The following is a 27,854-nucleotide window of genomic DNA, read 5'->3' on the forward strand; positions in this document are numbered from 1 at the left end:
GAGAAAAGGTCACTACTCCTTGTCCAGAACTTCCTACCGCTAGGCCTCACACACCACCATCACCTCCGCCTGCTCAGTTACAACAGTTCTCTTCTCACTCTGGCCACTATGACCCAGACCAAAGCAGTCCTTATGATCTTCAAAATCCTAATGATGACCCTGTTACATCCGGAGATGGGGATGACCCTTGGCAATATTACCATGTTAATCCCCATCACGATCCTAGCCTAGAGCTCTATCCTGTGACGGCCTCTCCCTGGATAATACTAATGCCTACCATGCAGTCATACAGTGGACCGTAAAACACCCTAAGGTAAAGCTCCATATGGTTGGTCGAAACTTTTCTAAAAACAGATCCGTCCCGTTTTTTCCCATGCTAAAAGGTGAAATGAAATACAGACAATTCCAAGGACCTAGTCAAGGTTAGAGTTGTCAACCCACAAGTCAAGAAAAATACAAGATCAGACAGACATGTTATTTTACATCAGGGGCCAAGTTTCTTTGGTGGGGTACACAGACAGTCTCAGCTCGGCAACAGGACATGCTCTTCCTCTATATAAGGAGAGCAAGAAATGTAATGCAGTTGGGAAGTATGTGACTGTGGAGGCAACCCCCAATGGAGGATTTCCAGTTCAGTTTGATTGCCATCCAGATATCATCACTGTCACAGAGAGGAGAAGGAGGAGTTAGTGAAGCATCTTCCTGAGACTTTCCACAAGGGGGGGACAAGAACTTGTTGTGGAAGGGGATGTTATCTCAAACACGTACATTTGATGTGCCCACAACTCTGCTGACACCACCTCCAGGGAAATCAACTCCATCATCCTTTTCATATGCCATGCCAGGCTAAAAGTGTTGTGCTTTAGACCAGAGGTACAACACCTCATCAGTGTTATGTTTCATGGAGTATCTCTGTTCGGCCTATTGGTCAACTCAATGCTTGAAAAAATTAAAAGCGACGCAAAGACTGTCAAGGCTGTGGGAGCACTGTGGACCTAAACACCCAAGGTCTGTCTTCCATAATTAGCAGGTGAGATCTTCCTTAACTGCTACCAACATCAGTCCTTTCAAGGCACACACAGGGACCCAAGTCCTCAAGCATCTACCTCCATGCAATGACTTCCCTTGACCCCATGATGACACATCACCTGTTGGGGGAAAGTTGAGGTTTTTCCTTCCACCGTGGGATAAAATAGCCTCCAAAAATAGGTTCTCTCAGTGGTACAGCAGGGGCACTGCCTGGAGTGCCACTGAAAGCCACATCATACCACCTCACCCACCTCATCATCATGTTAGGAGTTGTGACCATCTATGGCTTCCACAGGAATAAGTACAAATGATTTTCGCCAAAGGTGGCATTGAGCTTGTAACTCCCGACTCGTGGTGCCAAGGAGCTCCAACTGGTACTTCATGATCCCCAAAAAAGAACAGACTCTGCAGCGTATTCACATGACTACCCTGCAAGACGTCATTCTGCTGCTCTGCACAGATGATCTCATTGCAACCCTCGATCTCAAGGACATAAAATTCCACAGCCACATGCATCTGACACATTACTGCTATGTGCGCTTTGTGGTAAGTGGCCAACACTTCCAATTCAAAGTACTACTCTTTAGGATCATAACAGCCCCAAGGTTATTTACCAAAAGTCTAGCAGCTGTAGCTGTGCACCTGAGCAGAAACGTCTTCTATGTCTTTCTTTGTATAGAGGATTGGCTGATAACGTACTGCTATTGAGTGGAATGCCAAGCAGACACTCGGAAAGCACTGTCATTGTCACACAGGCAGGGTCTCACTGTAAATGGCAAAAAGTTGTATCTCTAGCAACAGCATTTCCAGCCCCTTCTTGGATCTCTGCTAAATGCCATCAAGGGGAAAACGAACCAATAGAGTGTATTGGCATTCCAAAGGCTGATGCCTCATTTTCAGGTGCCATATCCTCCTAATGTAAGAATGGAATTAAACTGTTGGGGAAGATGGCTTCATGCTTTGCGATAGTGCTGGAAGCAAGGCGACATGAATGTCCACTTCAGGAGTGTCTAGTGAGGCAGTAGTTACAAGCAGAGGGTCAATGGGAAGATCTAGTGATGGTTCAGCCTAGAATTCAACACACACTCATGAAGTGAACTTGTTGCTGGGCAGGTCTTTTCTCAACCCACTACTGCAAGTAATTATTACCATAGTCTCCTCACTCCTGGGGTGGGGAGCTCATCTCAACCACATGACTATTCAGGGCACCTGGGCCCCACAAAAAATGGATTGCCATATCCATTATAAGAAACTCGTGGCAATCAGTTTAACTCTCAAAGCCTTTAATGGGTACGTTCAAGGCAAAAAAGTCCTTATAAAAACAGACAACATGATGGTAATGCACTACATCCGGATGCAGATTGGGGGAGGGGGGTCACTCACCCCAGCTGTCCCCTCTTCTCCAAAATATTTGGCATTGGCCGTTCGGAATTACATTTAGCTCCTGGCAGAGCATCTGTGGGGGTGGACAATCCCTTTGTGCACAAGCTAAGCAGGATACTTCAACAAGTCTATGAATGGGAGATAAATCTCCAATTGCTTCAAAGGTGGATTTTGCCAATGGGGCACTCCCACAATCGACTTGTTTGCCACTACACACAAAAATCAGAATTCCCAAACTTCGCCTCGAGGTACCTTCAATCACAGTCCAAGGAGAATGCACTTTAGATGAACTGGTTAGGGATATTCGCCTACGCTTTTCCTCCACCACAGTTGATCCCATATGTTGTGAAGAAAATGAGGCAAGTATCCATGCCCCTCATTGTTGTGGCAGCATCTTGTGCTTAATAGCCCTGATACTCGATGCTGTTGGAAATGTCTGTACCTGCTCATGAAAACCATCTGCTGAAGCCAGATCTATAAATTTGTAATCAGGGCTAGCTCAGACACCTAGACCTCAGGCAGTTGAATTTAACAATTTGACACCTGCGGTCTTAAGGTTTGGTTACCTCCAACCAACAGAGAAGTGTATGCAAATCCTGCATGAGGCATGTTCACTTAATATACATGCTTTCTAAGTGGCAAAGTGTTAAAGATTTGTTTATGACATTACTGGTTACAGGCTTCTGAGCAAGATATTATCTGATATTTTTTACATCTGCAAATAGCAGGGTTGGCATACACTGCCATTTGTTTACATTTGGCTGTACGGGGGCTTACATGCAAAACAGAGAACATTTGTCTCATGGTATATTTCAGATCTTCAGTAACTTATGGCCTCAGAGTGCTGTAGATGTGTTTCCCACATCTTTCACTCTGGCAGCCAAGTCAGGCATATGTTAACAAAATGCTTTTTTTATAACCAAGTCAAACACTCAGGGGAGTAGCTTGGTCATTAAGATTGGGGTGGTGTAAGCTTCAGATTTCCCAACAATCAAACTGGCATGGCTTGTTAAAATACATTATGTGAAGCAGGACACAATGGGGCTTTAGAAGCAGTGGAAAGAGAGAGGTGTGCGGATTGTTAGGGGTACTTAAAACACAATAGTTTTCAGCTTAACCAAGTTTTAAAGCAGAGACGAGAGAGTGTGTTTTTGTCAGTGTGGGTATGTAAAAATCTAAGGTGAAATTCGACAGATACCTCCCCATACCCGACTTAAAACACCTGTCCTCAACTATTTACTGCAGAAGACATTTTTTTTGTGGGGGTGGGGGGGGGGTTGTTAACACCCCAAACATCCACCCCCTCCCTGAAGCTATGTCCCTGCAAACCCTACCCTGAAGTGCCCAATCCTTTCAATCCCCCCACCCGTCCCGATCGCATGAAAGGATGTTGTGTTTGTTCATCCACTGCTGTAGTTTGCGTATCAGGACTTAACAGTAAATATTAGAGACGGCATTGAACAATGAAATAGATTGGTGTGAAGGGGGAATTATCTTCTGTTCCTCTTGGTACAGCTAAACACTCAATGATTTTCCCGACTGCAGCGGAGTTTCAATTCTAAAAACTGAATTAAATAGATGTACTGGTACACTGGTTGCTGCATGCCTGTATTAACGTTGTGGAACTACACTTTCGCAAAGTCTAAGCCATGGCTCTTTTGGCTTTTTGAGCCATCTGGTATCATTGCATCATCTTACAAATGTAATCGATTTCACTCCCCGGTGTATACCTCTTCTTTTCATTATAGTTGACGGCATCCAATTTGTAAAATGAACCCCCAAGCATTAGCTTTAGAGATTGGATACTGTTTCCTGATCTTCATGCTCGAAGCCATATACCTCCAGGGACCAAAAACCCCATCCGTCGTTTTGTTGCATGCACTTACTTATTATTTACCTTGATGCCTAATGAAGTAAACCGCCTTTGTTTTTACAATTTGTAACTTTTTCGGGTGTTCGCTGAGTTTTAATCCATTGGTTATGGTGGGAAGCAGTAGTAATCTCAGTGGTGGTAGATCTCGGAACAATGTTTGACAGAGCGAGGTGACTCAGGGTCACAGTTTTATGGGATCTGTCTGCCGCCTTTGATACCATTGATCACCGAGTCCTCACCCCTAATAGTTTGAGGAGGAATGGAGTTTTCAAGGTTTTCATCCCTTCTGAAGGACCACAGTCCAGTAATACAACTAGGCCCTTTCAGCTCGGAACCTATCTAAATAAATTGGGATGTACTGTTACCCCCAATTCTTTTTAAGCTGCATCGGAGGCCTTTGGCAGCTCTGCTAGTGGGTTTTAGGGAACCATTTACAAGTAAGGTGGTGTTATCTACTTGAACTTGATGGTCAAACTTAAAGATAACCATTGCACTTTAAGTACAGAGCTCTCAGGGACGATGAAGGCTATAACAGGTGAATATTTTAAAGGTGAACTCATCTAAGTCTGACATCCTATTGCTATACTCAAGAGTCAGTTTTTGGGAATCCACTCTCTGAACTGCCTGAATATGTTGCTGTCCCACTCCAGTGCAGGAAGTCAGATATCTAAGGGGCATATTAAGAGTCTGGCGTTCCATGGACCGCCAGACTCTCTGGAGTGTAGCGGTCTCCTCACCACCTTATTACAAGAAGAGCGGTAGGTCCGCCAGAGCCCTGCCGCAGCCGCCAGGGAATCAACGTTCCCTGGCGGTGTTGCGGTGATGTAGAGGCATTCATCTGCTTGGTGGGACCGTCTCAGTCCCACCAAGCATATTAGGAGTTTCATCTCTGCCAGGGTTTACATGGCGGTTCCTCCTTCATGTAAATCCTGGTGGAGAGAAAACAAAGGGGGCCCTACAGGCCCCCCTGGCGCCTCTGTTCCCTGTGTGCATGCACACCAATTCTGCACGACATGGACTTCACAGTCCATGGCGTGCAGGAACTGTTTTCGACATTCCCTTTGCAGTACCCGTTTTTAGAGGCACCATCGTGGGGTTGCAAAAAAAGAAAGCCAGGCAGGAGGAAACTCCTTATCTGGCGGGAAGCCTCACCACTAGTTTGGCAGTGTGGCGGACCCGGTGCCGCACTGCCAAGCTCTTAATCGGACCCTCAGCGTCTCAATGAACTCCAGTCTGGAATTTAAGGCCCCCATTGCTTAGGTGGCAAATGCCTGTAGCTTTATTCTTCACATTCTACAGATAATCTTCCCCTTTATTTTGTTCCTTCGGAGGATCATGGTGGCAAATGTGATTGTACGTTTATAATGCTATTCTCCAGGGGCTCAGCAATGATACAATTAATAAGCTACTGGCAATTTAGAACAGTGCTTTGAGGCTTGTTTTCAATCTTTTAAAGTTTATGACTGTGTCAATGCACCATAAACTGTTGTACTGTTGCTAGTCCATACGTGAATTTAATTTAAGTCAGATTGTATGGGCAGCAAGATCTAGAAGAACAAAGGGCCTTTTGACATGAAGAAAAAAATGATGTATTGTCCCTACCAGTGCTTTATATTCTCGATTACTGAACCTGTTCTCCATCTCCATGAGTAAAAATAAAAGCTGCATCAGGAGAGCTTTCAGAATTGCCACCTCTGAGCTCTGTAACAGTGTACATCTAAATGTTCCTTATGATTCAACATTGTTTTTGAAAAATCTGTAAAAATTGTGCTTTTTTCCATATTATACAATCCTGGAATTCATAAGTCATGTGTTCTGAAATTATGGTTGGTTGAGACCTCGCCCCATTCATGGAGTATCAAGTTACTCCTACTGAGTGAATTAGATGCTGTATAAATGGACTGAAATAAATAAATGTAGTGGCTTTCTCAATTACTAGCCCTCAAATCTTCCTTTTTATATTTTACGTCATTCATCGTTTTGGTTTCCCTATAGTTAGGGTCATTCTGGAATAGGTAGTGGGGCTAAAATATTTGCAAATGGTTACTGAACCCTTTTCACCACAAGTTCTTGTTAGGAGTCAGGCGCAGATTGTGTTTGGTCAGATTTTTTAACACAGGCAGTACCACCAAGCTTGGCGTGAAGATAACATGCATGTTAACAATGGGGTACAATTGCGTACAATATAGTTGTAGAGCCTAAGGGCCTCATTTATGAAAAGTGACGCATCGCTGGTCAAAACAGCAATGCGTCACTTTTCATTGCGCCCTCCTTGCGACACCAATGATGCGTCATATTTACAATATGATGCATCACTGCGCAAGGAGTTACAGATACGTCAGTATTTCTGACTTATCTGCATGGCGCAAAAGTGACGCATTGCTGGAGTGTGTCACAAAAGTGACGCAACTCCAGCAATGTGTCCTTTCACATGGGGCAAGCCAAGCCTTTATCCAATAGGGGGGTGCCTAAATACACAAGACCTGCCTAGACACCTCCATTTAGACAGAGAGGGGTTCAGATACCTGGACCTCTATCTAACCACCAATACCACTGCATGTCTCAACCATAACATCTGGAGGATATTGACAAAAATTCAGAGACATTGAAAGGTGGAGACTGCTACCCCTGAAATTACTGGGCAGAGTCACCATGTACAAAATGGTCACACTCCTGAAGCTGCTTTATATCTTTCAAAAAATGGTACTATAGGATACCACAGGACATCTTTATGGCAATTGACAAAAGAGGTAAGCATGCTCCTATGGAATGGGGGTCATCCGAGGGTGGCGCTCCAGCGTACTCAATACAATGGTGGGAATCACACTCTCGGACATACGATCATATGACTGGGCAGCCCACTTGAATGAAGGAGACAGAACGACAAATGAGATGAGACAAGAGACTCACGAGGGAAACCCCACTTTGGGCGGTAACACGCCTGCAAGAATTGGGGAAGCTGCAGGGATTCGGACCTTGGGACGTGGTTGGGATATCTAGTCTGGGTGACCTTTTGGAGGAGGGATCCCTGATTTCCTTCAGCTCACTCCAACGTGACACCCAAAGGTACAAATATTTGCAACTATAGCATGCATGGAGGGTGGAGAGAATAGACACATCCAACATTCCTCAATATGCACTCCTGGAGGGAAGACTACTTCCGGGAAAAATACCAGACAAAGCCATCTCGTCAACATATAAACATATAAAACCTGAATAAACAGCATTCTGGACAGTCTAAAGGCCCTCAAGACCCAAGAGAAACTACCACAACATTAACTGAGAAAGGTGGCCATTAAATTAAGGCTGCGACTGATACAATTGAAGATCCTACACAAGGCATACTTTGATAGGGCCCGACTCCATACATTTGGGAGGGCTGAGACAATCGGGTGTCTCCGCTGTAAGATGGAGAGAGAGGGACATATATCCACACGTTTTGTGAATGCCCCCACATACAATCATACTGGACCATAATAATAGAGGAACTCGGCAAAATAGTGGGGGCACAACTGCCAATGGATGCTAAATATACCCGTTGGGCATCCCCTCAGAGGTAGACGTCCCTCGGCACAAACTTCTGCTGTGTAACCTAAGGCTGGTAGTTGCCAAGAGGGACATTGCCAAATACTGGGGAGCCTCAACCTCCTCTCCCCCACAGTGACCGAATGGAGAACAGGCATAGATCTTTATATGGCGGCAGAGAAGGTGACATATGGGGCGAGAGGGTGCTCTAAAATTTAGGACCCTTGGCTGAGATGGGTGGAGAGACCGATGAACCCCGGTCACCAACTGTAGAGTAGGAAACGAAACGGGAGGTGGGACTTTTTTCGTCATGTGCACAACATGTGTTTGTATCAAAATAAGATGCTGTCTTGAGGTAGCTATGTCGGTTTCGACTTATAATTGTACCACTGCTGATTTGACTCTGCGTACTATTGCTTTACAATGCCCTTCGTTCTTAATGCAAACTTATGCACCATACTGTATTTTCTGAAACGGAATCAACAAAAACATTACTAAAAAATATATCTATGACACATCAATGGCGATGCGTCAGTTCTTCTAAATATGCCCCTGTATGTTAGAGGAAAGGCTTGTGCTTTCCTCTTACTCATTTTCAGTATATGTCACAACATGAAAAATGTAAATTAAGTTAAAAAGGAGAAAATAAGCACTACACTTCCCTAACAAGGATACACATTTAATATTCTGCACAATATATGCGGTAGCTGGGGGTTCATTGAACCACAAGGACTAATAAAGACTCGTTCAAATAGTTGCTTTTTTGGAACTTTTAGTTGTTACCAGCCTCATAAAATGGGGATATATTCTGGGACGTTTAGCTCCTTTTCACTGTACACAATACCAAAAGGGCAGGGGGTGTTTGGGCTACATACTGGAGGCCACAAGGAACATGGAACCTGAGAACCCCCCCTTTAGTTGGGTCCTTCAGTATCTTGATTTGTGCTGCACTTTTCTTGAATTGCTGAAACTCAGTCCCATTGGTAGGTCAGTGCCCATGAGGTTGTATGCTCCCAGTTGATGTAAAAATAATTAATATTGTCATGGTGGTAGTTGCTGTTTGGGTGTTCGAAGTAACTCAAGATGGTTTACAGGTATTGGGTTTCAAGACTCTCTGCCCAGATATCCCCCCACTTTAAACAAGCATTGGCATAGTCAACAGGTCTTGCATTTGGGACCTTATAAGTGTTTAGCCATGCAACAGTTGGTGTTGTTGCACCGAGGATATTCTGCTGCATAACTAAATACTAATAGGGTCCAAAAAGTGAGACCTATTGGCTATGCCAATGCTTATTTGTTTTATGTTGCTGTTTTGTTTAAGTTGTCAGATCTACAATAGCTGGACATGGTTTTTGTTAACAGTTCTTTGCATCAAATGAACTTGTTTTCATTGCTCGGAATGTTGTTTCCATTCTGGTTGTAGGAAGCAGTCATTCTCAAGGGTGTGGGGGCTGCCTAGCTGTGCGCATGCGTTTCGTCCCATCCAGGGACTTCTTCAGGGCTTGTAAAGTAAATATAGGCTATTCAAGTTGATGATCTTTCATTAGTTCACAACTGGTAATTATTGAATCTCAATGAAAGGAGTAACCTTTCAATTATTCGCAACTGGTGATTATATAATCTCACTTTAGGTCGCGTCCGCTTCACTGGGTTCACCACGGTACCGTGGTGAACCCAGTGAAGCGGACGCGACCGAGGATCTCTTTGCAGGACCGGAACTACTATATCCGGAACACTGCTCCGTAAAAAAGACTTCTCACCTGCTAAATATTATGCTCAATACATGAGGAAGCGCTCTAAAGTGAGATTATATAATCACCAGTTGCGAATAATTGAAAGGTTACCAAATAGAATACTCCTTTCATTGAGATTCAATAATTATCAACTTGAATAGCCTATATTTACTTTACAAGCCCTGAAGAAGTCCCTGGATGGGACGAAACACGTTGGCGGTTCCAAAAGTGATGCTTTCAAAAGTCTTTAAAGAATGAAAAATAAAGAATAAATTGAAATCGAACATCGACTCGTCTATGGAACTAGATCCTTTTGAACTGTTTTCCACGATTATTACAAGTTTTGTTTAAAGTGTGCTGGGCTACCATGTGTTATTAAATTGTTGAATGCTAGGTTCTTTGAATCAGCTTCTAATTTAAGGGAGTATAGGGAATTGTGCTTCCAGCCCGTTTGCACCTTTTTTCTTCACTTAAATTGATAGGGACTTTAAGACTAGTGCTGGCAAATTATGTTCTGATTCCCAATTTCTTGTTTTTGTTTTTCTAGCTGTGCGCATGCCCTGAATTTTGCAAATGAGAAAAACCCTGGTGCAGGCGCAATTTACAAGTGTAAACTGTAAACTGTAAACTTCGTACTTGTATAGCGCACTTATACCCTGAGGCCTCTAGGCGCTGTACGCATACCGCTGTGGAACCCTTCCTGGCTTTTCCCTGTGAAGTGTCCACTCCTGGGCACCCCCAAGGTGAAGCCAGGCATCCCAGCGCTGTTGGGGCCGTTGTGGAGATTAAGCAAGCTATTGCCCAGAGTTGCAGAGTGGGACCCATGATTAGATTAGGCACCGAGGCGAGAATTATCAGGTCCGAGGAAATTGAGCCCAAGACCCGCCGAGGCGGGAGTTAACCCTGGTCCCGGGCCAGACCTCTGCATCAGGGTCTGCCGCTCTAACCAATGAGCCTCACTTCTCCAGTGTGGAGTGAGTGAGCCCCAGGCAGTATGACTCACTCACACAGGAGTTCATGCACTGCACCTGCATACTCAGCCTGGTTTAAGGAAACTCGACCCACTCCCTCCCAGGCATCAAACACATATTTACCAAGAAACTCTGAGAAGAGCCTGCGCTGCACTTACGGCTGGTGGTGTGTGTGCCTGGTGAAAGCGTGCACTGACGGCTGGTGGTGTGTGTGCCTGGTGAAAGCGTGCACTGATGGCTGGTGGTGTGTGTGCCCCGTGAAAGCGTGCACTGACGGCTGGTGGTGTGAGTGCCTGGCAGAAGCGTGCACTGATGGCTGGTGGTGTGTGTGCCTGGTGGAAGCGTGCACTGACGGCTGGTGGTGTGTGTGCCTGGTGGAAGCGTGCACTGACGGCTGGTGGTGTGTGCCTGGTGGAAGCATGCACTGACGGCTGGTGGTGTGTGTGCCTGGTGGAAGCGTGCACAGACGGCTGGTGGTGTGTGTGCCTGGTGGAAGCGTGCACAGACGGCTGGTGGTGTGTGTGTCTGGTGGAAGCGTGCACTGACCGCTGGTGGTGTGTGTGCCTGGTGGAAGCGTGCACTGACGACTGGTGGTGTGTGTGCCGGGTGGAAGCGTGCACTGACGGTGTGTGTGTCTGGTGGAAGCATGCACTGATGGCTGGTGGTGCGTGTGCCTGGTGGAAGCATGCACTGACGGCTGGTGGTGTGTGTGCCTGGTGGAAGCGTGCACAGACGGCTGGTGGTGTGTGTGCCTGGTGGAAGCGTGCACAGACGGCTGGTGGTGTGTGTGTCTGGTGGAAGCGTGCACTGACCGCTGGTGGTGTGTGTGCCTGGTGGAAGCGTGCACTGACGGCTGGTGGTGTGTGTGCCGGGTGGAAGCGTGCACTGACGGTGTGTGTGTCTGGTGGAAGCGTGCACTGATGGCTGGTGGTGCGTGCGCCTGGTGAAAGTGTGCACCGACGGCTGGTAGAGTGTGTGTGCGCCTGGTGAAAGCGTGCACTGACGGCTGGTGGTGTGTGCCTGGTGGAAGCGTGCACCGACGGCTAGTAGTGTGTGACGGCTGGTAGTGTGTGTGCCTGGTGGAAGTGTGCTCTGACGGCTGGTGGTGTGTGCCTGGTGGAAGCGTACACTGACGGCTGGTGGTGTGTGTGCCTGGTGGAAGCAGGATCATTCACAGTGATAGAAGACACAAATTAAAATGACGAAGAGGAGGGGGAGTGCGAGCAGAGGAGCATGATTCACCGCTAGAAGACACAAATGAAGCTGACCAGGAGGGAGGGGGAAAAGGGAGGGGGCAGTGCAAGTAGAGAAGCCTGATTACAGCAATGAAAACACAGATGACAGCTGTGCATGTGCACGAGCTCGTGAATGCAAGCTGTAGGCCAGCAAAAGCCTCTGGTGGCACTTTTAACCGATTCGATGCTTGTGACAAGGTCAGCTCGTCATGGGTGTTACCTGCGCTGTGCTTATGACGAGTTGACCTTGTCACAAACAATGGGAAAATTCAAAGTTCAGCGCAGGAGGAGAAATATCAGTAGCACCCAAGGTGTTAAAAGCCACTTACTAAATTTCTCGAAGAGACAGCGCATGCGCTGTCTCAGACGAGACCTCAAAATAAATGGCGCTATCAGGGCACGAGTCAAGTGTACACGTGGGTGGACGGCGTCCACCGACTATTTTCACAGGGTTGACACCGTCCACCCTGCCAAGAAGTTGGGCCCCACTGAAAAATATGCCAAATTCATCCCGGTGTAACTTTCAAACACCTGGACATATTTAACAGCGCCTGCACATTGTCTGGTTTCGATCCACAACAACATGCAGGCGGAGACGGGGCTTTCTTAGTTCAGACTCCTGCTGGGCCAATAACAAAAGCCGAATCTGAGGGGTTATTAGGCCTCCTTTTGTTCGAGTCTCCAGGCTGGGAGCAGTCAGGAGCCTCACATCTAGATGCAAATGCAGCAGAGGTGAAACAAAGGCTCACACCTTGTTAGCCCTTCACACATTCTTAAGAGAGGCAGCTTGTCACTTTGTTCAGTCCCTGTTTACAAGATATTCATTCACTGTAAAAAAGTCAGATGTGTTGGTCTTTTTCAGTATTTACACAAAATAAATAGCATTTATATAGTGCTTACTACCCCTGAGGAGGTGTTGCTATAGTGTAAATCTCACTATTTTGTCTTGTAAAGCACTATGAGTGGAGGAATGTACACTGACAAAAGGCAACATTGTTTTATGTGTACCTTACAAAAGTGTAAATCTGCCTAAATCTGACGGCTTTCCCTGTATACTGGAAATGTGTTCCAATGTACTCATGATAGACATGTTAAACATATATACGAGGGTTTAAGATCTGATGTCACTTCTTATGATGCCACTTCCTGTGATGTCACTTACTGTGATGTCGCGTACTGTGATGTCAGGTGCCATGATGTCAGGTGCCCGTGATGTCACTTGCATACTGATTAACTAGGTTGGTCCCCCCACTTCTTTTGTTAGGACTTGTGCCCTGCATGCTATTTCAAGGACATCTCAGAGTGTTTTCTGCAAGGAGATGAGCTGCTGTCGTTAAGATGTCTCCCTGTGTGCCCTTCACAGATTTCTCTCTGCATGTAGTCTGATGGGACACTATCCCCAGGAGTCACTTTCTCTCTCTGATTCAGAGGAGAGCTATGTTTATGGTGTTACACTTTCTTGGTGTGCACACGGGGTGCTGTGCCCATGGAAGCCTGGTTTGACTTGATTATTTTTCTGTTTCCCGTAGTGGGTTCCGGGCACACATTGTTACGTAAGTGATTGTACAGTTCATGAAGCGAATGTTGCTCCACTAACCAGTCCCTGACTAACTTTATGTATGGATTGATATCTTGAAATCTACTGAGTTGCAGTGGCATCTAACACCATCACTTGCAAAACCAGACCACCCCTCAAAATATCTGATAATGGGAGAGATAGGCACTGCTTGCCTGAGAATGTTGTTGTCTGGCTAAAAGTGTCACTGCCCATCTGAGCTGGACAATCTAAAATCATCAGAGACTCCCTGAGTGCCTGAGTAAGGGATTGCAAGAGACAGGGAGCAAGAGAAAGGGACCCTGCGAGAGAAAACAAAAGAGGGAGGGAGTAAGCGGAGAGGGAGGGGGCAGAGAAGAGAGAGAATGAAGTGAGATGGGAAAGAGTGAGACAGAGAGAAAAAGAGAGAAAAAGAGAGAACCGGAGGTAGAAAAAGAGTTGGGTGGATAGAGAAAGAGAGAGCACGTAAGAGACATAGAAAGAAGCACAGAAGGTAGAGAGAGTGTGAGAAAAGAGAGTGTGAAGGAACTGTTTTGGCAAAATAGAATGGTTCTCTCATGTCCTATCAAAGCCACTATTCATTGCCAAGCCTGAACCATTCTCCTGCTCATGGCTGTGCTTTCTCAGCTTCCTGATTTATTTGTCCAGCTTGTTGCATGCCCAGATCCTTCATTACCCACCCCGCCCCCTCCACCAAACGTTTCCCTCTCTACTGTTGTTCACTATGAAACTGAACGACAGAGTGGATTGGCTGGTGTATTTACCTGTCCTACCTCCTCTGCACTGTCTGCAGCTATTGCTCTATACAGGCGGCTATCATGGCATGACCACTTTCTGTTCTTTTCTCTTCCCCACAGGAAGTGTGCACTTAGCGGGATGTCCAGAGTATGTAAGCATCGGATCAAGCTTGGGGATTCTGGGAATTATTACTACATCTCTCCATCCTGCAGGGCCAGGGTAAGTGCTCCATTCTTGTGTCACCGTCCTGCAGGACTACTGTAATCCTCTTCCCTCAGTAACATGGCAGGTCCCTCTTTCTTTGTGAATGTGATATCTAGCTTGGAGTCTCCGTGTGACATGTCTCTTTCACTCCTCTGTATTTTCCTTTCATTTGGATCTTGTAGTCTTGGGTTTATTGATAATTTCATTTATCCAGTATTAGGCGTATCTTTCATAGATTCACATGCCTGAATCATTCCCCGTCGTCGGGATGGGAGTCCCCGGTACATAAATAAAGTAATGTCTCATTAGACATATAGAGTAATAGGCCCAAAGGCCTCACATTAGTAACATATACATGTCCTTTTGTAGAAAGACCCAAACTCTAGATAAGAGCCAATCTGCTATCACCTCCCTCTAGAACCCTCCTGGAAGGAGCCTCAGTCCCTCAGATTTTCGTACGCACAGTGCTAAGTAGGCGTATTACTGAGAGAATTAGATGAGCCCTTCCAGGGGAGGTGGGAGGGTTGCATGTGAATCTATGACAGATACCAATACTGGATAACTGCAGTTACAGGTAAGTAATGCATTTCTTATCCAGTATTAGTGGTATCTTTCATAGATTCACATGCCTGAATCAGAGTAGCAAGCAATGATAAGCACATTTCGGATAGTATAAAATATACAAATTCACCAGATAACAACATATCAACTGAGCAATAGAAAACATCAAAATGCAAGTAGAAATACCATCAACGAATACAATAGAGAAATGTGCTTACACGAGAAAGGACGTTGGGATGAAAAGAAGGCTCACCTCTATCGAAATAGATGACGAAGCACTGCTTGTCCCACTGCAGCATCCTTCATGAGTTGTGCATCCAGGCAGTAATGCTTGGTGAATGTATGCGTCGTCTTCCACGTTGCCGCTCTGCAAATGTCTATGATAGGCACACCTGCGAAGAGCGCCATGGATGTAGACATCGCCCTAGTAGAATGGGCCCGTACTTTAGATTGAAGGGGTTGCCCCGCCTGCTCGTGACAGAATGAAATGGCTGCAGAGATCCAGCATGAAATACTTTGCTTAGTGAGAGGGAGACCTTTTCTAGGTGTACTGTAAGCCAGAAAGAGTTGGTTGGATTTACGGAAGGTTTTCGTCTTCTCAATGTAAAACCTTAGGCAGCGTTTAAGCTCCAGAGAATGTAGCGTTCTCTCTGCTGCAGAGTGAGGATTAGGAAAGAAAGAGCGCAAGATTATAGGCTCATTCAGATGGAAGTCCGATGGGACCTTTGGTACACATTTTGGGTTTGTTCGTAATATAACTCTGTCTTGCTTGAATTGCAGAAAGGGCTCCTGAATTGAGAAAGTCTGGAGCTCACTTATTCGCCTCGTTGAAGTAAGTGCGAGAAGGAGTGCCGTTTTCCAAGATAGGTACTTAAGATCAGCCCTGTACATCAGCTCAAAGGGATGTTTCATGAGCTGATTAAGGACTATGTTGAGTTGCCAAGTAGGAGGCAAAGTCTTCACAGGAGGAAAAGTCCTGAAGAGTCCCTTAAGAAATTGTTTGATCAATCTGTGAGACCAGAGAGAAGCACCAGTAGAAGATCTTCTGTAACAGGATATTGCCACCAAGTGAACCCTGATGGAGGCATGAGCAAGGCCTGAATTTGCCAAATGTAGAAGATAAGGTAATATTTGCACTGCAGAAGAAGAAAAAGGGTGTAGTTTCTGAGTTTTACACCAAATGCAAAACCTTTTCCATTTTTAAAGAGTATGTCTTGTTGGTACTATCTGCTCGACCCAAGAGAGATCACTAACCAAGGGGACACACAAGGCCGAAGTAAGAAGACCCCCCCCCCCCCCCAGGAGACTACCGGCAGCGCCGGACGCTCCCAGAAAACTCGGAGTCGAGCTTGGCGGCGCAGGGTGCCGAAAAGAACCGTAGCGCCGGGCACCCACCGGAGCAGGATCCCTCAGTGCAACACATAGCGAAACATCATCTTCACCAGTATTACAAAGATTGGGAGCAGCTAAGTAACGGGAGACCACGGTGAGGGCCTCATCATCACTGACAATATAAAAAACCGCAACACCCTCTTTCTGACGTCTGGGCCAACTAAAACCCTTCATTTGATGGGTGAAATCTCAGCAGTGCAGTACTAGACAAATCCAGCTACAACTAATGAATGTCCTTATCATAGATTGTGCTATTACTGAAGTGACCCTATACCACAAAAAGAGAACAATCCTACTGCACTGAGGGAAACGGCAGATCTCGCCACCACCCGACTGTGAACCCTAAAGGTGCTTCATAAAGACTGACAGAAAAAGAATAACACACACCCTAAGCAATATGGGGCGACAACGGATAACAGGCACAACATCAGCCCCAACCATAGTGCAACAACCCTCCCCTGACCCCACAGTCGTGAAGTCGATGGCGGAGCCCCCAAACTCAGAATCTATTTCCACCAAAATGGACAAAGTCCTAGCGTCAATAGAGCCCTCCCGAATGACCATGGAGAGCAAACTCAGAGAATTAGCCACGAACATCCACTTACTGCGTAATGACCACAGAAAACTAGCGGATAAAGTTAAACAGGGGAGAGAACGCTCCAAACCGTGGAACCTCAAATACAGTCGCATCAAGAAGCCATCAAAGAACTGCAAACCAGAGTGAAGGCCCTAGAAAACAAAGCAGACGACCTGGAAGGATGTTCCTGCCGAAGTAACATTTGAGTTCTGAATCTACTGGAGGGGGGTAGAAGGGGCTAACCCTATTCGGAACGTGGAAACATGGATCAAAACCTACACCCAGGCGCAGGACTTTACTCCGTACTTCTCAGCGCACAGGGTCCCGGCCCGTAACCCACCTCCAGGGTCATCACCCAGACCGTTCTTTCTAAAACTGCTCCATTACCAAGACAGAGACCCCGTGCTACGTACAGCTAGACAAGCGAGAACGCTCAGAGTTGAGGACAAGCAGGTCATGTTATTCCCAGATTACTCCCGAGCCGTTTAGAGACAACGAGCTACGTTCCTCACTGTGAAACGCACCGTACCCTCAAGATCATCCACGACGGGACTACACACTTCTTTACGGACCCAACAGAGGCAGGAAACTGGGTGGAACAACACCTGGGGGAGTTGGTCGAACGCAGAAACACACAAAATCAACGACCCTCCGGTAGTCGATGACAACAGCACAAGCGGATCACTCTAACGCAACTGAGCCAACAGTCGGTCCCCATCACCAAACCCCGACCTGGAACAAATCATAGCGGAACGCAGGAGAGCCCTACAAGCAGCGGCAGTGACACGTCTGATGGGGAAAGCTCGGACGGAGACAGAGGTCCACACCTCTTCACCACAGAGCAGGACATCAGTGATGTGCAAACCTCCAGCGATGGCTCAGTCACACCGCCGTTGGTGACCCCACAGACAGCAGGCACACTGATATGATGGCCAAACTGAAATCTGTCGAGGCTGTAGAGACGGAAAAAGGGAAGGCCTCTCCAAGACCACATTATCCGACCAACAAACACCTACATGGCGCAGTGAGTTACACTGCAATGGTATCCTGAACATTCCACAGCGCTCTCCAAAACCAGAAAACCGTGAGTTGCAAGGGAGGTAACCAGGCATCTTCAATTCATCGTCATGAAGCGGCCAGCCATGACGTTGGCTCCCACCAAAGAAGCTCAGCCACCCCCCTCCAATAAAGAACTTGAGATGTACATTTTGGACGTGATGCCTCGAGCGATAGGTCCCTCCAGTTGGGAATGTTTCCTGAAGTTTAGTTTAATGTTCCCCCTTTTCGATCATTTCCCTAGAACCCCTTCAGGTCGCCTTACTGCTAACCCAACACACACTAGCCCCGTGGATACTCGGCGGTGATTACAACTGCACCCTGGACACTAGCCTAGACAGATCCCACCCCCACCCGTGCATTCACCAGCGCATAAACAAACGGAAATTTTTAATATATGGGTGAAACACTGGGCATTGACAGATGCATGGCGAGCACGAAACCCTACCACCAAACTATACTTCTTCCACTCCATTCCACATAGCCTATGAATACGCCTATTTAGATTTATATGCTCCACCACACTACTCCCAAAAGTACAGCACACGGACTATCTGGGAAGGATGCTATCAATTCACAATGCACATATACTAACCCTTAGATGAAAGCCACCTCACCCCCCATACCCACCTGGAAATTGCCGCAAGACTGCCTCACTGACCAGGTCTTCAGGCATGAGCATGGGGAACACATCCAGGTGCAATTCACACTGAACACCGGCACAGCGACATCTTGGCTGATCGAATGGGACACATACAAAGTGGTAGCGAGGGGACGTTGTATACAGCAAATAGTAGGGGTGTGCAGAAGTCATTACAAGCGACAGAACAAACCTTTGCGGATCTCTTGAAAAAAGCAGACAGGGACTAGGCTGCCCCAGAGCAAGTGGCCACTGCCAAAACAAATCACGTGGAGATGCTGAGAGACCTCCGCAATATATAATTTCAGGATGTACGCTTCCAGGGTCCACTGGGAAGGAAATAGGGGTGGGGGGACACTCCTAGCCTGGCTTGCCAAGCAGGACTTGGAGGTAAAACCAATCACCGAAATAATGGACAAATCTGGTATTCTCTGACATTCACAACTAGACATTCTGCGTATTTTCTATGACTATTTTTCTAGCATTTACCAAGCCCCAGGGCAGTGTGACCATCAAACAACAACTAGATTCCTGCGCCCGTTACCCTTTCCCCAAATCCCGCCTGTGGATAAAAAAAACGTTGGAGGTGAGGATTAAGTCAGCGGAAGTTTCCCAGGCGATTAGAGCGTTAGCACGGAAAAAAGCACCACGAATGGATGGCTTCCCACTCGAATATTATAGTACTTTCTTAGCCCAATTGACCCTACACATGGTGACCATGTATAACGACGCACTAGATAGAGGCGAACTTCCAGGCTGCCTTAGGGAATCGATCATAGTTACATTCCCAAAACCACATAGAGACCCAACACTCCTCTCTTCATACAGACCAATTACCCTCCTAAACGCAGACTGTAAGATACTGGGCAAAATACTAGCAGAACGGTATGCCCAAATACTGACGCCATTGATCCACCCAGCTCAATGCGAGTTTATCCCACGACGTAACACATCGCAAAACCTACGTAGAGTATTTCATATACAAGACAGGGTGAGAGCGCAGTCCCCTAACGCGGCGTGTCTAATACTAGACCTCGAAAAGGCCTTTGATATGCTACTATGGCCGTACTTATTCGAAGTTCTCTGCATAATAAACATAGGACCCACACAGGTAAATATATCTGTCCTGCGTTCGCAGTAGAAAGGGGAGCCAGACAGGGGTGCCCACTATCTCCCCTTCTGTTCGCCATGGAGGTGCAACGTCCCGGCATACACTCGTGGAGTTATCCGCTCCTTGATTGCCTCGCAACCGCCTCTCCGGGCTTACAGCCATCTGTAAACGCCTCTGGCGTCAACCTATAGAACAACGTTATTCCTTTTTAAAAAGTGCCGTGGCAGAGTCTCTGAAGTGAAGGGGCGTTTGAATAAATTTGACAACACACCAATGAGTGTATTTCTTTCGGCTTACTTCCAACTGGAAACCACGCACTAGGTCACGGGCCCTGCCGGGTCGGAATTATCACCGGCGGAGCGACCGCCTATCTTTTTCTTGCCTCAATTGCAGCCCTGAGGATGAAAGCGATGAAACACGTGTCGGCTGGCTGGTTTTGAAATAATTAAAGGACTCAACTGTTGCAATATTGTACAGGAACACCCTGTGTTGTTTCTGTTAGCTTTGTTCTCCTATATATGTGTGTCTACATAGACACAACTGTATCCATTTTCTTTGCTGTGTGCATAGGGTAATGTTGTAGGACAAATTTATGCTGCTGCTCTGAAACCAAATTGTACATGAGAGGGGCAAGGCTTGTGGATAGTATTTTGGAGAAGACTTTAGCGTCTGTATTTATCTGGCATATAGGGTTGTAAGAGCCCCTTTCCTCCGGTGGCTTATCTTTTTTAAGAATGACCACTATATTAGTGAACCCCCAACCCCGATGAAGCTGGGGCATCTCCTCCCCTACTGACATAGGTTATCAAGTCTGAAAATCTTCTTAAATTGAAAAAAAAAAAGAATTTCCTTTCTTAGAGTAGTGCAAGCTAAGGGCCCCTCTACATTCCACTCCACAGTCTCTTGCCTTGCCTCGTCTATACTTTTCCCTTAATCCTTTTATTATCATTCTTCAATTAATAAATCAAAAATGACTACCAGTTTTACATTTTATCTACACATTTAAAAACAATTGTACTCTTGCTTTGTAAGTGCGTTTACGGAGTGAAAATTAGAACCAGGAGCCCCTCAGCCCAAAAAACTATCCCCCACCCACTTCCCAGCCCAAAAAACTAAATCTGACCCCCTAGCCCAGGGTGTACGGTCACCTTATGTTTTTGAGAAAGTTGTGATCACTTATCCTTTGTCCTTGTTTTACTTACCTCCCACACTTGAATATTGAGCGGTTGTTATACTGATAGATGCAGTTGATGTGTTTTCATAGCAGTTTCTCCATCATTAACATTGTCATAGTTCCAGCATACCACAACCGCCTTTGCCGACTTTCAAAGGAATCTCTTGGAACCCTTTCATCTTCCAGAAGCACTAGCAACTATTTCTTCCTTCTCTGGGTTTCGCTCCACTCTATCTCCACTCTGTAGTGTCTTATCCAGTATCTTGCTTCTCTCCTTCACGTTCATGGTGGAATAAAGGATATTATTCAAACTATTTCTGTCAAGGGACCGTACGATCAGTAATCGTGCCCTACTACACATCTGGTGTTTAATAACACCATGCCAGTTTGTCAGACTCCTTCTCCCTCTTTTTTTACGTCTCGGCCTGGTGTGAGCAGCGCATGCGCTGCTCTCGGCATGCTGAGGGCTTCTTGGAATCAATACGGATTCCGAAGCTTTCAGAGGCGGACTTGAAGCCCAGCCCATCTTTTCTACTTGCTGGCGTCATCCTCCATGGTAAACACTGGCTCACAATTGGAAAGGAGGCTTCTTAGTCCCTCCTTGTTACCGCCCTGTCCACTTTTGGCCCCACCCACCGGGATTGGATCTCTCACTTGCGGCGTTACACACACTCCTTCATTAGCTGGGACGCACTATGTTTTCACACACCGACAGCTTGTTTAAAATCTGCCTCGGCGTCCTCCTGTTGCCACCTCCCTCCCTCGGGCCAAGGCTCGTTATTGATACAGGAAACCCCCTTCACAGTGTCCTAACTGCCCATCAGCAACAAATGTCGACTCAAAATCATCCGGGCGCACTACTACCACGACCATACCACCAAAGCTCCCTCTCTTACTAAATGCTTCTAACTCCGGTCATCATTTCATCACCGTGCAATTTGCTACCAATCTACCTTAGCGATTGAAATAAGCTGCTCTTACCTCTCCTGGTCACGTGAGAGAACACGGACGTGAAACTACACCGTTGCTAAGAGTAAGAGGTTGCTCACATGAAGCAGTTATTGACAGGGTGGCTCGCGTCTGCACAAGAAGCCACGGACCCTGTGACTGGGCGGAGTTCAGCTTTGGAGAGGTAAACATGCCACACCAGCCCAGATCAGGTTCACACTGCCCACCGTGCTTACAACCCTTTCAGGCCTGCATGCCGGTTTACCGAGTGGGACAGGCGAAGTCACCCAGCAGACATGCCAACCATCCCGATTCAGGCGTGAGACTACCGATTTCAAGGCTAGTCTCCCGCCTCCTGATTCCTGCAAGCAAAAACCCGATTCCTCTGGGTTTCAGCTGACAGGGCTTGGTATGTAAAGTGCCAATTCTTCCAGCAATAGTCAGAGTGGCCATGCAGGGGCTCTAGAAGGGGTGAAAAACCAACAAAGCGTCATTAACAAGGGAATGGTCTTTTAAAGACCTGTGAAGTACCGGGTGGGGGGCGGCTGTGTGTGTGTGTGTGTGTGCACAGGAAGCTGTTTCAGCCCGGGCTGTCACACAGGGGGGTGGGGAAGGGGGAGCATGCACTGCCAGCAACCTGCCAGGCCAGTGCACAACACTTGCATCGCCCTCTCTCTGCCTGCCATTGCGCTCCATGCTTCTGAAAGGTTAAAAAAAAGTACAGTTGTTTTTCAAATGTCCAATCCTGCAGCAGCACACTTCTAAAGCCCATACATGCCAGTAACCCGATTCAAGGCCCCGTTCTCCCGATTTTTTTTTTTTCTCCCTCTGCTCTTCTGAAATGTTGGCATGTATGACCTAGTGAACAGAAAAAGGAACTGGTTCGCTGACAGAAGGTGGGGATGTGTATCAGGTAAATTCTGAAAGTACAATTTCCGTGATCAACTGACTATCATGCTCAACAGCAAATAGTAAACTAAAACAGTCTCTAATCACCAAAGACCAATAAACAACGAGGACTCAGTTCGTCAAGCCTATCACAGAAATGCTCTTCAACCAATCCCATGACATCATGCTTTTGTAATCCTAGAAGAATGTGTTTCTTTCAAGATGATTAGCTGAGACTATCCCGGACCTCAGCCTAATACTTATTTTCTGTCTAAAAGGCATCTGTGAAGTGGCAACGGTCCGTGAAATTATGAACTGGTGAACACTGTACATGAAGGTTTTTCTGCAGTTCGTTGTGTGTGGTGGAAGGAATGAAAAAAAGCCTAATGCAGCCATTTTTTGGGGGATGTTCAGGTCTTTGGAGGCAAAGGGGTTACAGCATCACATAACGGGTGCATTTGTATGTATTTCTTTTATTGATTTTGTATAGCACGGTTATTGTCCAGGAGCAGCAGAGCACATTATAAGAGTATATTTACTAACAGTCATTGTGAAAATATGTTTGAGATGCAGCACAGGAAAAGAGACAAGCATTGGCATAGCCAATAGGTCTTGCCTTTGGGACCTTACATGTATTTAGTTATGCAGCAGGTCCCAAAGGCAAGACCTAGTGGCTATGCCAATGCTTGTCATTCTCTTGGTGCCCCCTTCTCTCTATCTTTCTCTTTCTGTCTTCCATCCTTGTATCTAATCCTCTCTTACCTTGTCTCTCTTAACTTCATTCTGACTCCTCTTTTCTCTCTCACTCACTATTTGTCTCACCCTCTCTCTCTTCCACTTTCTCCTTCTCTTCACTCTCTTTCACTATCAATCTCTTTGTCTCTTGCCCTCCCGCTCTCCGTTTCTATGATTTATTTATTCTTAATTCATTTACTCTCCCCTCCATCTACACAGTAACCAGTTTCCCATGTTGCTCTGTAATTAACCCCTCATCTCTTTTGCAGATCACAGCAGTGTGCAACTTCTTCACATATATCAGATACATCCAGCAGGGTCTAGTGAGACAAGATGGTAAGAATCATGTGATGGATGGATTTGGGTAGGGGATTTAGGTGGGGTAGGAGGTACTGGGACAATTAACTCATACCTATTCCAGAGCAGTAATTGTCTTATCAGTGTTTGCCAGGTTAGGCATTCTTGTATTCCCACCTTTAAGGAGCTATGTTGAAGGACATTGTGCATATGTAATCTGCCAAAAAGCTTACCTGCACGGGCCGCCGCCACCGCCAAGAGTCCAGAGGGCCACATTGCACGCCGCCACCGGCCAAGAGTCAGCAAACACCATTCTCTGCGCCGCCGCCCCGGGACCACAACTCCCGGCAGGCAGAGCGGCGGCGCGCACCGCTGACGACGTGCCCGCACCAGGAGGTGCATAAAGCAGGCGCAGAGGCCCACTCCGCGGGACGCGCCGGGCAAAGCCCGGGCCAAGGGCGGGCCCGTTTAAGCCCGTTCATGGTCGGATAAGGACGGGACGGGCCACCCCTCTAACACCTGCCACAGCATTAACAAGGTCAGTGTCACACTGGAACTCATTTGATACCGAATCGAGTATTATACATGGTACTGAAAGGATGGCTACCTTAGAAGATGGTGATCCTAGTTGCAGGAAATCAACTGGTGGTTCACTATTAGGAACTCTTGATAACTTTCTTATAAGGGTATCAACTGCACTTGCCAAGGATATAGAACTTACCGAAAAAAGACTATCCTTGGACACATCCTTCCATAAAAGGTCTTCACTGGGCCCCCTGGCACATGCCAGATCACCGACTCACTTAGAACCCAATTCGCAGGGCTCGCTTCCTCCCTCAGGAGTGGCAACCACTTCTTCACCCCAATCAGCAATAACTATGAATATAAGTGACAACTCCCCAAGAGAAGGAGTGCCCAGCAGCGACATAGTTAGAGACCCGTCCCCTAAAATTAAGACTCGATCTGCTGGTCAAGTAAAAGCTATTATGGTCCAGCCAATGGGGAGGGAGCAAGCAAAAAGGAAACACCCTGGTCCACAAACCAATGCTGGAGGGAAAAAAGCAAGATTGCAAAAGTAATGTTCCACCTAATGACCCAGCAGTGATGTCACCAATCACCCCGTACAATTGGATGGGGCTGATAGAAGTAGCCAGGGAAGCCGTTTGGACAATAGGGGGGAGGATCGACACACGGAGTTGGGTCCTTCTTTCTGGAAAAGACTGGAGGGCACCTTTAAGAAAATGTGTCACCCATTGCATGAACGGTTGGACTCCATTGAAAACAGACTGGTGTGCCTCGAACTTTCATTGGCATCCGCTCAGAAACAGGCAGGACCAAGTCATGGTACTCATACTCCAAGGCCAAAATCTACTGTAGTCAATGGTCCATCTAATTCTAACAGTGGTACCGGGTCTAGCCAGACTGTAAGGCCTATTTTGGCTGTCGATAAGGGGCAAATTTCTAATCTACAACCAGCCGCTCTGATAGGAGTGGGAAACATACACCAAGCTAGTGGGACGCCACAAACCACCTTGTCACAGGCAGATACTTCCCCGGTACTTAACCACATAGGGGTGGGAGTGATGCCATTGAGCACAGAGAGAACTTTGGGCGATGGAACTAAGTTGAAGGATAAACAACCAAATTTACCTGCCCCAACCAGGGCTCATAGCGAGCCTCCCCTACCAGCTCCTTTTGTGGTTGTCCTGGTAGGGCTCCCCTCACTAGCCCGTGGGAAACGAGAATCATACCAAGATTTAAAGCACAAATGTATTTTCTGGCTAAATAAGTACCGCCCATTGCCAGTGAACATGTGAGCTGAAGTTATGGGTGTCCGTAGAGTCAATTGGATAGGCAAGGGATACAAGACGGTAGCAGGAGACTGTATCATTATTCATTTCAGGGACCAGATATGTGTCAACTTTATCTGTAATTGGTCTCATAATGATATGACTAATGGGATACAAGCTCTACCCTTAGCTTACGTCTATGGCCCCCCTATCCCAGTTTCCTTTGAGAGGGATATGTTTTCTCAAGGGTCTGTCTCTAACGTGTGCCTCTTAGGGAACATAAGGCTGTTTAACAGATTTCAGGCCCTGTCGGGGTTAGGGGACTGTGATTGACAGTATGAACCACAAAAGTCCATTTTGGGTAGTAGGGGAGGGGAAGGAAGGGAGGGGATGGAGACTGGGAAAGGGAATGTGCCAGATCAGAGTAGGAAAGACGAAGGGTTGGTTGAGGTTGGCCAAAGCACCACATGTGATATTATCCTTGAGGCACTAGAGGAAGATCAGTCCTTGAACAGACAGTATAATGCACATTCTGGCTTAGGGGGACATCCCGTACGGGGCAATTTGGCTGTAATATCAGACGGTCCACTATGCCGGACATCGCTGGTTTCTTGGAATGTGGCAGGTTTGGGGTCGAAACTTAATTCGCAGGCTTGGGCAGATTTTATTGACCACTTTAACATTTATTTGTTTAAAGAAGTTTGGGCGGTTGAACCAATGTTTACAGTTGGCTATTTGAATTTTTTTTTTGACCCTGCTGTAAAAAAAACTAAAGGGCGACCTATGGGGGGATTAGTTATATGGGTCAAGCAGTCCCTAAAATGCAAAACCCAGTTGCTCCCTATTGTATGTAATGACATTCTTGGTGTTAGATTTAGGTTTCATGCCAATTTAGAAATCGACATTTTTAATGTTTATGCTAGGGGGCTTCAAGGTGGTAAGAAATCGGAAGTTGTAGCTAAACTTGATACATTACTACAGGCTACCCCTAATAATATAATGTCATTGATTGCCGGTGACTTCAATACCACTTTTGAACCCCTTGGTTTGGACGATATCCATTTGACAGAGGAGGAGGACGCCAGGTGGGGAGTTCCTCAGCTCAATACTAAACCCATAAAAAAATGGACTGAGGCAGCTATCCAGTTAAAGGGCCTCTGTATGGAAAACGAGTTGAGGGCTGCCAATGAGCGCACACTGTCAGATAAAATGGGAAAGGTAACTTTTGACAATGGTGCCAGGGCAAGCAACATTGATTATTTACTTGTCCCTCTCAAGATGTGGTCCACTCTCCTTGATATGGAGGTAGTGTCTCTTATTGAAAGTGACCATAACCCTCTAAGTGCAAAGTTTAACCTGGGCACTCATACAGGGGCTGATGCTCATCAAGGGCATTGTTAGCCGGATTTAGTTATGGCAAATGATGAGCGTCACCTTAAATGGTGTCAAGTCGCAGAGCATCAGGAAATAATTAGTATTATCGAGGGAGACCTGGAAGGGGCCTTAAAGGCTATGGAGGAAGTCACCCTGAAAGGTTCTCCCCCTTATCTTTTATTAGAGGCACACAATAGGCTCTTTACTAAACTGAAAACATACTTCTGCAAACCTAGCTTGGGAAAAAGAAGAATCCCACCTAAAAAACTAGAGAGCTGGTATGATGGCTCCTGTCGCCAAGCTAGGAGGGAGTTGGGTCTAGCCCTAAAGTCTAAAGATATGGGTACAATAAGACTGGCTCGTGCGAACTACAGGCTCAAGCAACTCGCTGCTAAAAGGGTCTGCGAAGAGGGCCTGTGGCAGGATTTGAAAGTGGTGTGCTCTGCAAATAACCCCAAACTTTTCTGGGAAATCTTTAAATGGGATAGGGGAGGACATCGAGAGAGCCCTCATAATAATGACCGTAATTCTTGGGTTGACTATTTTAAGCCCCAATATGCTGCTAGCGCTACTGGCATTAGCGAAGGAGCCTTTATCCATATTGTGTATAAGAAACCTATCTTCTCCTTGAGTGATGTGGATAGGGTATTGGACCAAGTCACCGAGGGTCGTGCTACCGGCATGGATTGTGTCCACGCAGATCTATTTCTGAACAACAGAGGGCGTTGGCGATTATATATTCTGTATGTGGCAAACACCATAGCCCAAGGGATGGAATGCCTACCTCATGGAAAGGAGCAGAAATAGTGCCGGTGTATAAAAAGGGTGATAAGTCACTTGCCGCCAATTATAGACCAATACGTCTAATTGACTGCTTACAAAAAATCATGGGACGGCTGGTTTTGGGCAGAATTCAGTCCTGGATGGATAATGACAATATGTGGAGTCACCTCCAGGCTGGTTTCCGCCCAAAAACAAGTACCATAGACCAGGTCTTTCGGTTTATTATGTTATTCTGGCGTACCGTGGTCCTGGAAAAGGGTACTTTGTATGCCGTTTTTGTTG

The 27,854-nt window shown here is 46.5% G+C and overlaps 1 protein-coding gene across 4 annotated transcripts in view; it reads left to right on the forward strand.

Moving 5' to 3' along the window:
* Positions 1-27,854, forward strand: part of RAB3IL1 (RAB3A interacting protein like 1) — a 308,069-nt gene that overhangs the window by 266,229 nt on the left and 13,986 nt on the right. For 2 of the 4 annotated variants that reach the window (XM_078681296.1, XM_078681297.1), the window contains 3 exons: positions 13,279-13,302; positions 14,162-14,261; positions 23,598-23,664. In XM_078681296.1, coding sequence (XP_078537422.1) covers positions 13,279-13,302; positions 14,162-14,261; positions 23,598-23,664 — 191 coding nt within the window. The remainder of the gene's footprint in view (positions 1-13,278; positions 13,303-14,161; positions 14,262-23,597; positions 23,665-27,854) is intronic. The other 2 variants (XM_078681298.1, XM_078681299.1) reach the window with 1 other exon arrangement.

This window comes from Lissotriton helveticus, chromosome 3_1 (genome assembly GCF_964261635.1).
Source record: "Lissotriton helveticus chromosome 3_1, aLisHel1.1, whole genome shotgun sequence".
NCBI classification, from domain to species: domain Eukaryota; kingdom Metazoa; phylum Chordata; class Amphibia; order Caudata; family Salamandridae; genus Lissotriton; species Lissotriton helveticus.